Consider the following 15555-nt stretch of genomic DNA (forward strand, 5'->3'; position numbering starts at 1 on the left):
GCCCATGACCCCATACAGAGTCTGGAGAGGGCTGTACGGTGTAGGCATACAGAGATTACGGCCCTAGGTCACGTGGCCAGTCACTGGTACTGTTGAAACCAGAACCATTCTCACATCTAACACTTATCTCACACGCACAATAAGACTTTAACATTGGAGAGCAACGAAGAAATATAAGTATCTCTTGAATTTCAACACTGTATTGAGACTTTGCCCCTTGACTTACTCTAGCCTCTTGCCAAAATTCTGAGGGTGATGGATGCCCTAGATCAGGGGTCCTTATTAAACTTTTCAAACAGGGGGCCAGTTCACTGTCTCTCAGACCCGTTGGGAGGGCCAGACTATAGTTTTTTAAAAAAAACTACGAACAAATTCCTACGTACACTGCACATATCTTATTTTGAAGTAAAAAAACAAACAGCACAAAAACACCTGGCAGGCCGGATAAATGCCCTCAGCGGGCCACATGTGGCCCACAGGCCGTAGTTTGAGGACGCCTGCTCTAGATGCTTAAAGACGTGGGTCTGAGTGGCTCTTCCGGCTTCAGCGGTCCCCACCACTAAGCCAGTTCCAATGAGAGACGAGACCACGCCTCCACCCCCATGGGCCCAAGCTGAGCCTCCTCAGAGCAGACCCATTTCCAGGGGCATCACTCTACCTCCCTCAGGTAGTATTTCTCAATTGGTCTCACCTTTCTTTCTAAGCATCAACTATCACCTGGTCTTCAGGACTGTTATTTCCCCTGAATCTCTCCTTAAGTTCTGACAAAGAGCCACTGTATTGATTTACCCGATGCTAAATACCTAGCAAAGAAGGTGTCTACAAACATACCTCTTTTATTTCCACAAGACCAGAAAGAGTCAGGGCCGAACACAGTTTAGATGCTGTCTTTACTTTGCTATTGTTAACTGCCAAGAGGAAAATGCCAATTAATAGCTGTATAGGTCAAAGCAGGAAAAAATAAAGGCTCTATCTTATCTGGGTCAGCAGGTATCAAAACAGTTTAAGGCGGATGCATTTTAGTGAACGGCGTTTACAGCATTCTGAGCTACCCACTGCCAAGCGTCACCATGCCATTATCGTGGTGCCTCATGGAGATCTGCTTCGGGGGTGGGCACTTCCCTTCCAGGCACGGCCAGGAGACGCCGACTAGAGTGGGTTAGGCACTGTACAGTGCACAGAACTGCAGGCACTCTATTTGTATCTACAGTCCTGACCTAAGATGGACACTGTACTCAGCCAGCGGAGGTTTAAATTCCCAGCCAAGCTAACTAATGATGGAGCTGTTGCGTAAGTACTGCACTGCTAGCTGCAAGGCCAGTAGTTCAAACCCACTAGCTGCTCCGAAAGAGAAAGATGAGGCTTTCTACCCTTATAATGATTTACAGGGTTGCCATGAGTTATAAATCAACTTGATGACAATAGATTTGTTTTTTTGGGAGGTTTTAAACACATCCTAAGTTTATATTTCCAGATTAACTATATAAATGTACATGTGTATATACATATATACATAAATTTCTACCACCTTTCCAATTCTATTATCATCTTTGATGAACTAGAACATTCCATTTTGATTCAAAGACCAATAACCATGCTAAAAATCCAGAACTGCGTGATTCTTTTAACAGTTACACCGTTGAGTCAAAAAGGTTTCCATTTCTTAGGCCATTAGCTTCATCTGAATCATTAATTACCCCCATTATTTCCACAGTTCCAATCACTATGTAAAAACCTCTTTAAAAAAAAGGAAGTGATAGATTCATATGAAGTTGAGAGGCAGGGGAAGAGTTCAGGAGGTCTCCTGCCCCTTAGCCCCTTTGCCAGTGGCTGCCCATGGGAACTGCATGTAGACCCAGTACAACATGAAGACCAGGGAACTGACACAGCCCAGCCCACGGGGCATACTCATGTTTCACTAGCTGCACGTGCGCGCACGTGTGCTCGTGTTGTTTTCCACTATTTGATCACTTGTCGATTTGGGAACGCACCACCACCACCGAGAGCCAAGCGTCCCTGCAGCACCTCCCCTGTGCTGTCCTTTGAAGTCACACCCTCCGCTTCCCTGTCGCTTCTAAGCCTGCTCTGCTATGTCGGGGCGTCCCTGTCTGCTCCTTTCCAGCGCCGCACACTTGTCCTCGGGGAGGGGTCTGCCAGTTTGCTCGGCCGCTTATTGGTCAAAGGTCACAATGTCTTCAGAGCTGCTGCTTCGGTTGTACATTGATCTAACCCCAGGGAGAAGGTTCTGTTATTGAAACACTGCTCGCCAAACACTTTTTGCTGCTCAGGGAGCTGTAGCAAGCATGCTCAAAGATTCAACTCGAGTCTTTCCAGAAGAATGTCTTACCTGCGGCTGTCTCTATTGGCTCTTTCAGAAAAAGGCAACCACCAGGCCGAAGGATCCGGGCCATCTCAGCCAAAACCTCAGGGCTGTGCAGAGTGGTGCTTCCTGGAACCACGCCCGACAAGATCACGTCAAAGCTGGATTCTTTGTGGGCAGCTGAAAAACAGGAAGATATGACAAAACAATAATTTATAAATTATCAAGGGTTCATGAGTGAGGGGGAGTGGGGAGGGAGGGGAATAAAATGAGGAGCTGATACCAGGGGCTTAAGTGGAGAGCAAATGTTTTGAGAATGATGAGGGCAATGAATGTACTAAGGTGCTTGACACAGCTGATGTGTGTATGGATTGTGACAAGAGCTGTACGAGCCCCTAATAAAATGATTTAAAAGAAGACATAGCCTTCACCTGGGCCCCAGAAGCCACCTCCCAATCGCCCAAGTCTCCCCCAAGGGACGGAGGCCAGCACACCCTACTTCCTCAGCATGCCTAGCAAGAGGGCCAGTGGGGTGGCAGCCCGTTCTCCCGTCTCACGAGGTCATACCCGTCCTGTGCTCAGAGAAAGGCAGTTAAAAGGGAGCTAGATAAGCAAAAGCTTTAGCCAAAAACGTGGACCAGCTAAGACAAATTGGTTACGTTCTTAGCCCACTGCAGCGCATACGGGAAAGGGCAGGCCACTTGTGCTGTGCCTCTCAAAACAGACCCAGACCCCCACCCTGTAGGGACACAGGGCCAGCAACTCACACTGCAACAGCTGGCTGAGGTTTTCCACAGACACATGGTCCTCACTGCCGGTCAGCGCTCGAAGCTTTTCCACCAGACACTTCAGAGCTTCCTCGGGGGATGACGCATCCCAGATCACAGCCACCCGCTGGCCGGCGGAGATTCCGTAATCGGCCATTCCTCGAGCACTGGTGGACACCGGCCAAAGGAGGATCGAGGCTGAGCAGAGACAAATGCATACCCGCGTTAATCCATGGCTCCTTCCAAGACCAAAAGTATCACCCAACTCAGACCTACAGCCACCAAGCTTGCTGGCAGCGTCGGAAATTCTTCCTGGGGTTGCTATTTGGGCTCTTTAGGATGAATAAATGAATACTGTGTCTCAAGGTTTCCGGATCCCAAACCTTCCCCCAAAGGCAGGGAGAGGATCCTGAGTCAAGAAGGGGATCAGGGATAAGTAAGGAGGAAGGAGGCAGGCAAGGTATTTCCTCTGATTTAGGAGATGCTTAGAAAACCACCGACTGCCATCGAGTCATAGTGACTCCCAGGTTTTGCCAGACTGTAACTGTTTATGGGAGTAGAAGCCCAGTCGTCCTTCCACAGAGCTGCTAGGGGCTCTGAACTGCTGAGCATGCGGATCACAGCCCAATATGTAACCTCTACGCCACCAGGGCTCCTTAACTTGTGTAAAGAGACTACAAAACAGTCAGACAGAAGTGAGCAGAATCGGGACTCAGCAAGGAGGGCAAAGAAGCCGGCCCACACGTTCATCACTTTCTTTATTACGGGATGACACATTGGACCTAGCAACCTGCATACTGACATTTCCTCTTCCAGCAAGATGGGGAGATTCAATGCCCTTGAGTCTGCTCTGCCTCCATCTTCAACATTTGCCATTAGGCAGATGGTTCAAAGCGCCTTAGTGACATCACCTCCCTGGAACCTCGGCTTTTAATGAGACGCCACTCGCATTCCAGCCAGGGACTGGAGGCTTCAGACTGCCCAGGTCAGACAAACTCGGGAGGGCAACGGCACTGCCTGGAAAGGCCCGGCTGCCGCCTCTGCAGAGACCCCCACCCACCAACCACCCCTCCGGCTCCTGCACTCGATCCTGCGGCGACTGCAGAACTTGCTCATCCTGAAATGAGGTCAGGAGGGAGCCTTCTGCTCAGCCCCGTCCTTCCTTCTGAAACATTAATGCCACCTCGGTTCTGACCTAAAAGGACCTCAGAAAATAAAGCAATGGCAGACGTGATAGCAGAGCACGGCCATAGATGAGCCTCCTGCTGGGCGCGTGGCAGGGCGCAGAGGGGCTCCCTCAGTGACAGGGACGTGGCGCCACCACAGACACTCTGGAAAGGCACCGCGGCCACATGCAGTCCACCCTTCCACTTTCAAAGGTTCGCTTTCACACAATTGCTTCCTCGTGGCCCACAGAGCATGTCCAGGTTAGCCAGAATCACGCCCAGCTACAGCACGGCCTTGACCGCATCGCTCCTCCGCCTTCTGCAGCCAGGTCCTCTGGGATCTGGCTTCCCCGCATCTCCCACCACTCCTGCTCGCCGGCTTAGCCCCAGCCAAAGCGACCCTTCCTGTGAAGAACCGTGCGTTTCATTCATCTCTGCTTTTTATCTAGTTCCTTCCACGGGGAGTGCCTGACTCCACACGCCCACCACTGCCATTGTCTCCACTCTGACTCACGGCTACCTGAGGCTGGAAATCTTGACGGACACAGGCAGTCTCGTCTTTCTTCCTCAGAGCAGCTGGGGGACCTGAACTGCCAAGCTTGTGGTGAGCAGGCCAGTGCCTGCCCGACGGCCAGCTGAGCTCACTGTGAGGACCAGGAAGATGAAGTCACGTGAGAAACTAGGGCTCAATCTCAGCCTGAAGAACCAGCCAGGGGCCATGGGGGCAGGGACAACAGAAAGGAGGGACAAGCGCCCTGCTGCGCTCACAGGAAAGCCCCCCTGGAAGAAAACCAGAGGCAAAGCTCACCCATTAGCTGGAGGCACAGCCAGCTGTCTGGGCCTGTCCAGTGATGGTGTGGGCAGAGTTTTATGGAGGACAGGCTGTGAACACCCAAGTCCAGAGGCTCTATCTAGCTACATGACCGAGGGTGAGTAATTAGCTGTTCTGCATCGATTTTCTCATTAATAATGCAGGGTTGTGCCTCATATTTTGCAAAGCTGTTGTAAAAGTATCTGGCAAGATAAAAATATGTAGAGCACTCAGCAGGGTCTGGCTCCCCGCACGCCATAAAATATTACTCTTAGAGCACCAACGCAGGCCTCCACTTTCCTGAGTCTTGATTTGCTGTGCTCCAGAGTCCTATAAAATGCATCCGTGCCCCTCAGCCGGGCCAGCGGAAGAACTCTCCGGGGAGCCGTGTGCAGGTTCATGTGTGCAGTGTGGGCACCAGCACACACAATGCTCTGCACCGCACACACCCCGCGCCTAGTATCCCATGGCTAGCAGGGGCCATAAAACGCATTTATTAAACATTAACCCTCAAAAACTGTAGTATTAAAATTGTTGAGGGGGGGATGGGGGGTGAGGGGCCAGCCCCCACACGCTGCTTCTAATACTACCCACGGGTTCGGTAATGCACAATTGTACGGTTGAGATATATAAGCGTTATATTAAAGTCATCGAGAGCATGAGAGATAATATAATAATACAGTCAGACATATTACATGGTAGCATCGCTCACCTCCGCCCCGCTTGGTGGTCCTCGTGGGGGGAACCCGGCTTCCAGAGCAGGAGCCGCCTCCCTTGCGGGAGCAGCCCTCCCATCCACCGCCCTCATGGGAGCAGCCCTCCTTCCTCAGCCGCCCTCGCCTTTCCTCAGCCGCCCTCCCGGGAACCAGGGAGCCTCATTATTGCTAACCATGCATGATATTACTTTAGGGGGATACATCACAGCATTATGCGTCACAGAGAGGGGCAATATAATTCACAACAACCTGCGTCATAGGGAGGAGTTGTAACATAGGCAATACAAGCAATAGGAGGGGGATGGATGACCTGGAGGTGAACGTGCAATAGGAGGGAATAGGGGGGCATGTGTGGCAAGATAGTAGCCTAAGCTTAGTCATCTTAGAGTGGTCCCGGGCTTGCCTATGGGCACTGCTTCAAGGGAACAATAACAGAAAGGAATGGGCCCTATTTGTTGTGGGATAAGCAGTGGTGTCTGCTTGATCTAGACAGCTGACACCTCTCAGTGAGAGTGACTCCCAACCCACTCTTGATGGCTGATGTTAGGGAGAATAAGCTCTGACCTACTTTTGCTGACCGCCTAGTGAACAGTCATCCTCAAGCTAAATCTGGCATATATTTTGGGGAGACAACTTAAGAGAAATCCTTCTATTCCCCACAAAAAACCCGAGAAAGCCTCCACGTTCGGTCAGCATTTTACAAATACAATTGGACACAGCTTTCTTTCCAAGTGTCTCCAAGGCAACATCTCTCTCTTTTTCATCATCCGAGTTTTCTGGGGGTGGTGGTAGTGTGACTCTCTTTAAAAGTGATCCCCAAAGGCTCCTAAGCCACATGCAGTACACCTTTAGGAGCTGTGACTCAGAGCCCAGTTTAATATCCGAAAGGAGGCAAGGATAGAAAAAGGCATTGCCTCGCCACGGCTGTTAGGGAATTCTGCTGTGGCAAGCCCGTGGCTCTTCTACATGTTACAAGTTGGCAGTAAATGTGGCTGTCTCAGTACCGTAATGAGTACTGAGTATGAGTATTGTATCAATACTCATCTGTTTTTAAAGCGTCTGAACCAAATTGACTGCTGCCACTGAAGTGATCCCAACTTGGAGTGGCCCTATACAGGGTTTCTGAACCTGTAACTCTCTCTTTACAGGAACAACGAGCCTTGTTTTTCCTCCTCAGAGCCACTGGTGGATTAGAACCGCCAGCCTTGTGGTTAGCAGGCCAATGCTTACCTGACAGCACTAACAGGGCTACTTTCATCCATGTCTTGGTCTGAAGCCTAAGCTTAAACTTTTTATTTTTTGACCCCTTCACTCTCACAAGGAGTCACTGTCTCGAGAAGTGATGTGTGAGGCAGCCTGGGGCCTGCTGCCTATGGCCTGAGACTGAGCGAGTAAAGTCATCTTTTTCTTTCTTTCCCAACCGGCGCGGCTGTGCCAAAGGGACCCCAGGAACAACCCCCCACACCTGTGGGGAGGGTCTGCTCAGTGTGCTTTTCATTCTCTCCTTGTGGTGGTGTTTGTTACTCCTTTCTTGGAGCACATGACGAAGTCAACTGTCCCCGCGCCTCCTCACAGATGCGTCGTGCTGCTGCAGGGAACATCGGCGAAGGCGCAGCGGGAGAGCAGTGCAAACAGTGCCGGGCTCCTGGGTCAACAGGCACTGAGCTAACAGAAACAATTCAGGAGAATGGTGCTCGGGTACTTTCAACAAATGGAGAAAAATATCAAGAGCACTATGGAAAATATAAATGAAAAATTAGAACTCTTATAATAACAACACAGTAGCAATCTAGAAGATTAACACAAAGACAAAAGAATTAAATTACACTTTAAAAGAACAAAGCAGGAGAGATGAAGCAATGAAAAGCCAGATTAGTGAGCTTCAAGGCAGATTTCTTAATTCCAATCCACGAGAACAACAGTAAGTGGAAATGTGAAGAAAGCCACAGAACTATGCGGGACACTACTGAAGGGACCACTCGGGTCTCCTTGGGCTCCCGGAACAAGAAGAAACAAACAATCGCACAGAACACAGAACAGAAAAAAAAAGAAGTCTTGGGGAAAAACGTCCCTGACAGCATAAAAGGAGAGAAACACAAAAGATCAAGAAGCTGAAACAAAAGAGACCCCAAAAGGAAAAGACTGTAACATACTGTGGGTAAAGCTTCCCAAGGTCAGACAAGGGGTGAGACTCAAGAGCAGACTGGGGGGAAAGCTACCTACAAGGGGAGATCAATAAAAATAGGCGCAGACACTGGTGCAGAGAGGAACCGGAAACACAGGGAACCCAGGACAGATGACCCCTTCAGAACCAGTGCTGAGAGTGGCGATACCGGGAGGGTGGAGGGAGGGTGGGGTAGAGAGGGGGAACCGATTACAAAGATCTACATATAACCTCCTCCCTGGGGGACGGACAGTGGAGAAGTGGGTGAAGGGAGACGTCGGACAGGGCAAGATATGACAAAATAATAATAATTTATAAATTATCAAGTGTTCATGGAGGAGGGGGAAGCAGGGAGGGAGGGGAAAAAATGAGGAGCTGATACCAAGGGCTCAAGTAGAAAGCAAATGCTTTAGGATGATGAGGGAAGCAAATGTACAAATGTGCTTGACACAATGGATGCCTGTATGGATTGTGATAACCGTTGTACGAGCCCCCAATAAAATGATTTTTTTTTTAAAAAGAAAGATAAAAATAGGCTCAGATTTTTCAGCAGAAATTATGCCAGAAAGAAGAAAATCAAATGACAATTCTAAAACCCAGAAAGAAAAAAATTCATCACCCAAGAATGTTATAGTCTGCCAAATTATCCCTCAAATCTGAGGGGAAAATAAGGGTATTTCCAAGCAAGGAGAAATAACAGAAATTTGTTTCAAAAAAAGACCAGATATACAAAAAACTTCCAAGGGTAGCTCTTTGGACGGAAAATCAACAAAGCAGCGACCACAAGCCTGAAATCAACATACAAAGCATCACTGCTCAGAGATCAACCCACTTAAAGCAGTGTTTAAAATAGAACAAGACTGAAATAGGGGCCAAAGACATGAATCTGCAAAGAACACAAACACAGAGAAAGCAGAGTGAAAACATGTAGCTGTAAAACATTTGAATGGAGGTAGAGACAAGCAGTTCACAAGAACACACTCTTAAATTTGGGAAGAAAATAACAAATAACAAGGTAATCACAAAGAAAATTGATAAACCTCACCAAAACATAAAAGATGAAAAAATCTAGTAAAATATAAAGTAACAGCAAAGGAAAAAAGAACAAGAAAATCAACATACAAAAGAAACCCAGCATAGAAATTTAATAAGAATAAACTAATAATACCACAAAAAAATATACAGCAAAATGACAGCAACAAACTCACACACAATCAATAATGACACCAGTCAAGAGTCAGAAAGTAGCAGGTAAGAAAGCAAGACCTATCAATAGGCTGCTTACAGGAAACACACTTTAGATACAAAGACAAAAATAGACTAAAAATCAAAGGATGGAAAAATATATCAGGCTAATGACAATTTTAAAATAGCCTGAGTAGCAATTTTTAAAAAGCTTAAGTAGCGATATTAGTCTCTGAAAATATAGACTTCAGGGCAAAATGCATCATGAGAAATACAAAAAGTCATTACATAACAACTAGAGGGCCAGTGGAACAAGATATAACCACAATGAATAAATATGCACCGTACATTGATACATTATTTAAACTTTTAGTTAAAGAGAGAAATGGACAATACAACAATAGTAAGATACTTCAATATACTCTCTTGAAGGACAGAACACTGAGAAAGAGATTCAATAAAGGCACACTCACATAGCTTTTAGATAGACACAGAACACTCTATCCCCGTATATACTCGTGTACAAGCCGAGTTTTTCAGTACTTTTCCAAAGCAATCTATAAACAATGTGGTTCCAACCCATATCCCAGGATCATTCTTTTAAGAAATGGGGAACTACATACCAACTTCTTGAGTAGTGCCTTTGGCTTAGCCTGGTCTCTTTCCTCCCATATAAAGATTGAGTAAATACAGTGAGAGGATGCAATCCTATGTACGTCTCTCCTGGTTTTATTTAACCATGTGTCACTCCTTGCAACACCAGGATTGAAGTTTTTCTTCAATTCTTTCAGCTTGAGATAATGTTAGGCACATTCTTCCATTTTGGTTCTCTCGCACATTTCATTTCAACACTTTGTCTTCTCAAGCATTCCTTTGAAATTTTCTGTTCAGCTCTTGGACTTGATCATTTCTTCCATTTATTTGCTCGAGCAAGTTTCAGTGTCTTCTGATATCGCTTTGATCTTTTCCTTCTTTCTTTTGAATCACCTTTTCCTCTCTCTGTGTAAGTTCTTGATATGGTTCCACAGTTCATCAGGTCTTCTGTCATTAAGGCTCGATGAGTTAAGTCTATCCATGAGATGTCCTCAAAATCCAAGTGGGCTGTACTCAAGGTCCTATTTTGGCTGTCATGGACTCGTTTTTTCTTCAGCTTCAGCCTGAACTTATACAGGAGTAACTGACGGGTCTGGTCAGTCCCGGGCTTGGTTTCAACTGCTGATAGTGAGTTTTCCCATCATTTCTTCCCAAAGATAAAGTCCATTTGCTTTCTGTGTATTCCCTCTGGGGAAGTACATATATGTAGTCATTTGTTGTTTTAAAAAAGGTGTTTGCAATGAGTACTAATTGGTCTTACAAATTTCTATTATGCGATCTCCAGCTTCATTTCTATCACCAAGGTCATATTTTCCAACTATCGCTCCTTCCTGTTTACAACTTTTGCATTCCAATCACCATCACTATCAATGTATCTTGATTATGTTTGATCAATTTCACACTAGACACTGGTAGAATTCGTCCATTTCTTCATCACTAACTTTAGTGGAAGATGTGTAAATGTGAATAATAGTTGTACTGACTGGATCTCCTTCCATGTGCAGATATCCTACCACAGACAGGCTTGCGCTTCAAGATACATTCTGAACTATCCTTTTCGATGACACCATTCCTCTTGATTTGTCATTATCGGTATGATCAACCATCTGTCTGATTGAAAATGGCCGATACCACTCCATTTCAGCTCATTACTGCCTAGTATGCTAACCTTTATGTGTTCAATGCCATTTGTGATGACTTTCAATTTTCCTATTCATACTCAGGACAAGTTCCAGTTCTTGACAGATGTTTACAACTGTTTCTTCTCATTGTGAGTCATGCCCTGTCAGCAAATGAAGGCCCCGACAGCTTCACTCTATCCATATCATTGTGGTTGACTCTCCTTTGAGGAGGCAGCCCTTCCCCAGCCTTACTGTGAGAGCCTTTTAACCGGAGGGGCTCACTTCTGGCTCTATCGCTGACAACGTGCTGCTGTTATTCATACGATTTTCAGTGACTAATTTCTCAGATGTGGACACCCTATTCCTTCTTGCAGTCTGTTCTTAGTCTGATAGCTCTGAAACATGGTCACCGTGGGCGACCCTGCTGGTATTTGAAATAACAGAGGCATAGCTTCCAGCATCACAGCAATATACAAGCCACCACAGTGTAATAAACTTGACAAGTGGCAGTGAGTGAAATTAGTCAATAAAGAAAAAGACAAATACTGTATGAGATCACCATTAATACATACCAAGACAAAGGTATTCATACCGGAAGTAACAAACTTTGATGGTTTGGGAGTGGATGGACAGGCAAGAAATAAAAGTGGAGGGGGCAGGGGGAAGGCAGGCGCACAAGCAGTTGGAGGAGGAAAGTAGTTTAAGTTGTTAAATACAAAATCGATGATCTGAAATGTAAACCCCCATTTAATTCACAATAAAAAGTTAAAAGATACAAAACCAAAAAACGTCTAACAACAAATACATGAAATGTGAACTCGTGTGCCCAAAGTGAAAACCATTTACTTATTCCCCCTGAAGCCTGTGCGGAGCCCTGGTGGCCTGTAGTGTGTGTCCTTTGGGCTGCTAATCTCAAGGGCGGCAGTTGACCTCCCCACCCTCATGTGGGGAGAATACGAGGCTGTCTTGTCTGATACCATAATAACGATGGACTCAGAACCCAAACAGGCAGTGAGTTAACCCCGAATGCACTGCATGCAGGAGGACAAAGTTTCGACCTCCCCCCAGGGAGGCACCCGGTCCTCGCATTCCTGTCCCTCGACTAGGCCACCACCACCTCCTCAGGTCGCTGGGGCTCTAAAACTCAATGCCAGAAGGAGCCACTCGGCCTTTCCCAAATCTGCACATCCTTCGAACTGCCGGGGGCACTGTGGAACTTCCGGCCTGCAAGCATGCTACACGGGTTCCCACGATTTGGCAAGCTGGAGGTAATATTCAGGTGGAACCACGCAGTATCTTGGAGGTTCAGGCACGCCTAGAAGCTAGCTCAAAAATTACAACCTGTGCGCTCGGGCACCTCTGGAGTTTCGTTCTTGGCTGCCAGGGCCCAAAACGTCAGCTCCCCCAATGTCAGAAACGCAGAAAACGGACACGCTGCCACCTGGTCGAAGCGGGTCTTCGATCTAGGTGGCCCCGGCCAGCGGAGTCCAGGGCAGCCCGCGCCGGGCATCGGCTGTTCCCGGTTAAAGCCCGCGCCGTCCCTGGGAGGGTGGCCCCAGCGACATCCCCGCCGAGGGCGGGCCTGGGGACGGGGACTGAGAGGACGTGGGGACCAAGGTGGGCTGGGGAGGGGCCGTTAGAAAGGTCGGGTTCTCGGGACGAACGCTCACCTGGCGGCCGAGCTCGTTCCCGGTTTCTCCGCGGACGCCGGCTCCGCGCCTCTCGCGAGAGGAGAGTTCCAGTGGGACGGGGCGGGAGGAACTGGCTGCGCCGCTACGTCACGGCGCTGCGCGTCGACGTCATCGGCGCGTCCGCAGGGGCGTGCCCGCTTCCAAGATGGCGGCGGCCGTGTCTTGGGCGTTCGGCCGGGTGGGCTGGAGGCTTCTGCAGCTGCGGTGCCGGCCTGGTGAGGTGGCAGCCCAAACGGGGACCAGGGAGGAGCGGGGAGGGGGCGCGAGGTCGACTTGGGTTGTGCGCGGGGCGAAGAAGCCGCCGTGGTGGCTTGTGAGCAAGGTGAGGTGAAGGACATTCGGCGCGAGGCCGCCTTCGTAGCTGCCACAGGCTGGACTGGCTGCCCCACGGGGCTTGGGTCGAGGTTAACAGAGTTAAGAGTCCTAAAGAGGGCTGGGGAATGCCAGCCCAAGGCCACTCGGCCTACCCAGTCTCGTAGCTCACAACTTACTGTCCAGGACCCCTGGAGGGACGGCGTGGGAAACAGCCCCGGGGAGCGCCCAGTTCCGCGTCTCCCAGCCGGTTGTCATTTCCCGCCATTTCTCCAATCCTGGGATAGCCTCATAGTATCCGTGCCACCGCATCTAAAGTGAGGAGCATGAGTGAGTGAGTAAAAGCGCTTGGCTCAGAAGGGCCGGCAGTTCGAACCCACCCGCTGATCTGCTCGCTTCGCCCGCCTAGGAAACCCCGTGGGGCAATCTGCACTGTCATACATGTCGGAATCCCCTGAGAGCGCACAACATGTTAGCGTTTTTCTTCATGTATCTCAGGCTTTGGAACGTAGGAGGAAACTTTGTGGCTACCATAAATGGAAAACCAACCTCACCCATAAATAGAAAGCGTTTAACTGACAGTAGCTACACACACACAAAAAACCCCAAACCCGCTCCCATTGATAACTCGATACCAACTCATCACAACGCTATAGGACAGGGTAGAACTGCCTGTGAGTTTCTGAGACTAACTATGGGAGTAGAAAGCCCTGTCTTCATCCCAACACAATAACAGAAATGTACATCAGAAATCATACTTCTTTGCCCCATGAACCACAGTGGTTCCGCAATCCTAATTTGGGACTGCGTCCCTTCTTATTGACACCATATGACTATTTCCCCCTTGTTATTCTTGTCCAGATGCTCATTCCCTTCCAGAAGCATTGTGTCCTAGAATCTCAGAGATGAGTGCCCTTTTGTTGTCATGCACAATTACAAACTGTTTAGTGCAAGTCATGCCTATAACCCAGCCAATCTGTTTATTCCTGGACCTTTATCCAAGAGGTCACAGTCATATGCCTACAAGAAAGATTTGTACAAAAACATTGACAGCAGCTTTATTCACGACACCCAAATACTGACCAGGTGTCTTATCAAGAATACTATTTCTTAATGGAATACTGAAGCAACTGCAAACCCTGATTCCTTTCCACTTGCCCCCGACTCATGGTGACTGCCGGTAGACCTGCTCCCTCAGGATTTTCTAGGCTGGACGCTTACATGGGCAGACCACCAAGCCCTCTTTCTGAAGTGCCACTGGGTTGGTTCGAATCGCCAACCTTTAGGTGAGACCAGCACAACTATTTGCATTCTTGTTTTCTGTCAGGTCGTTTCTGACTCCTGATTGTCATGTCTGTCTGCCAAGCTTGGTGAGAGGAAAAAATAATGATCTAATGTTTCGCAAAACTAAGCGATGAGAGCCCTGGTGGTGTCAAGGGTTAAGCGCCAGACCGCTAACTTCAAGGTCAGCGTTCAAACTCACCAGCTCCTTTAGGTGAAAAGTGAAGCTTCCTGATCCTGTAAAGAGTGCCACCTGAGAATGCCCCAGGGGCTGTTCTCTGCCCTCTAGAGTCTCCAGGAGTCAGAATGGGCTCCTTTGCCGTTAACGAGCATCCTACCAAGTGAAAGAAAATGTACAGCCAGAAAACAGGCCACGTGTGGCAAAGTGGAATTTTCTCAATATGGGTCTTCTATCTATGGCTCTGTACTTCCCCCCCAGAAGCTTGGGTGGGACTACGCAAAGAGGGTGTGTGAACACAAAAAGATGAGATTGGTCACTTCATCCATTTCCCTGGCTATGAGAATGAGCATCCCAGAGACCAGAAGAGGGAATTCCTGGGACCATCCTGGGAGAAGAGCTATCAACGGTGTGCTGAAACCAGAGGCTGAAAAAGAAGAACACGAGACAGCAGAGGAACAGCCCCGAGACTGAGACTGTGAGGCAGAGAAGTGCACTGGCTTCCTGATCCACAGAGGCAGAGGCCAGGGGACCACAAGGCTGAGGACAGGTGTTTCTGTGGACCAGTGACGGTATCCTTAATGTTTTATGATCCTGACCTGTGACCACCTGTTAGCATCCCTAATAAACACCCATCATTGTGAATATTTTCTGAGTTGTGTGTAGCCATTGCAATGAGTTACCGCCCAGCAGAGTCGAGTGCCCTGAGAGGAACAGTAAAAACCGAACGAGTCCAGAAGGATGGAAGGTCATGTCTGACCTCTGCCTTGGGCTGCTGAGGAGTGGGATTCTCCTCCCTTGTGAAGCCAGAGGAGGGCAGATGTGGTCTCGGCCATTTTCCTCAAGGTGGTTGCATTGACATGGACTTCTAGAACAGGCGAAACTAATCTAGGGTGAACTAGCTCAGAGCCGAGTCTGGTGGAGACTGCCGGGAGAGGGCCTGAGAGGCGGTGGTGGCAATGCTCGTCTAGAGGGATTCAGTTTATACATTTGTCAAAGTGCAGAACGTGGTACACTTAAGAGTTGTACACTGTACTGTCTATTAATGCCACGCCATTAAGAGAACCGTAAACTAATGCTGAACTCCAGTTAATGATGGTTGGAGTGTTGAGGGACGAATACCGAGGCCCGTAATGAACGCATCAGAAAATGAGATGAAGCACACGACTGATAGTATAGAATTTAGGTAGTAGATAGCTAGGTGTTCGTTCTGCAGTTATTTCAGCTTTGGTGTTTGGAAATGTCTACA

At 48.3% G+C, this 15555-nt stretch overlaps 1 protein-coding gene across 1 annotated transcript in view; it reads right to left on the reverse strand.

Annotated features, from left to right (window-relative positions):
* The window catches only part of CIAPIN1 (cytokine induced apoptosis inhibitor 1), a 13875-nt gene extending 6382 nt beyond the window's left edge, over positions 1–7493 (reverse strand). The window contains exons 1-4 of the mRNA XM_045293901.1: positions 7246–7493; positions 3088–3285; positions 2348–2500; positions 832–908 (exon numbers count right to left, since the gene is read on the reverse strand). Coding sequence (XP_045149836.1) covers positions 832–908; positions 2348–2500; positions 3088–3244 — 387 coding nt within the window. The 5' untranslated portion in view covers positions 3245–3285; positions 7246–7493. The remainder of the gene's footprint in view (positions 1–831; positions 909–2347; positions 2501–3087; positions 3286–7245) is intronic.
* Between the last annotated feature and the right edge of the window lie 8062 nt (positions 7494–15555).

This window comes from Echinops telfairi, unplaced genomic scaffold (assembly GCF_000313985.2).
Source record: "Echinops telfairi isolate 266 unplaced genomic scaffold, ASM31398v2 ScPeMD7_2291;HRSCAF=2852, whole genome shotgun sequence".
Taxonomy (NCBI): Eukaryota; Metazoa; Chordata; class Mammalia; order Afrosoricida; family Tenrecidae; genus Echinops; species Echinops telfairi.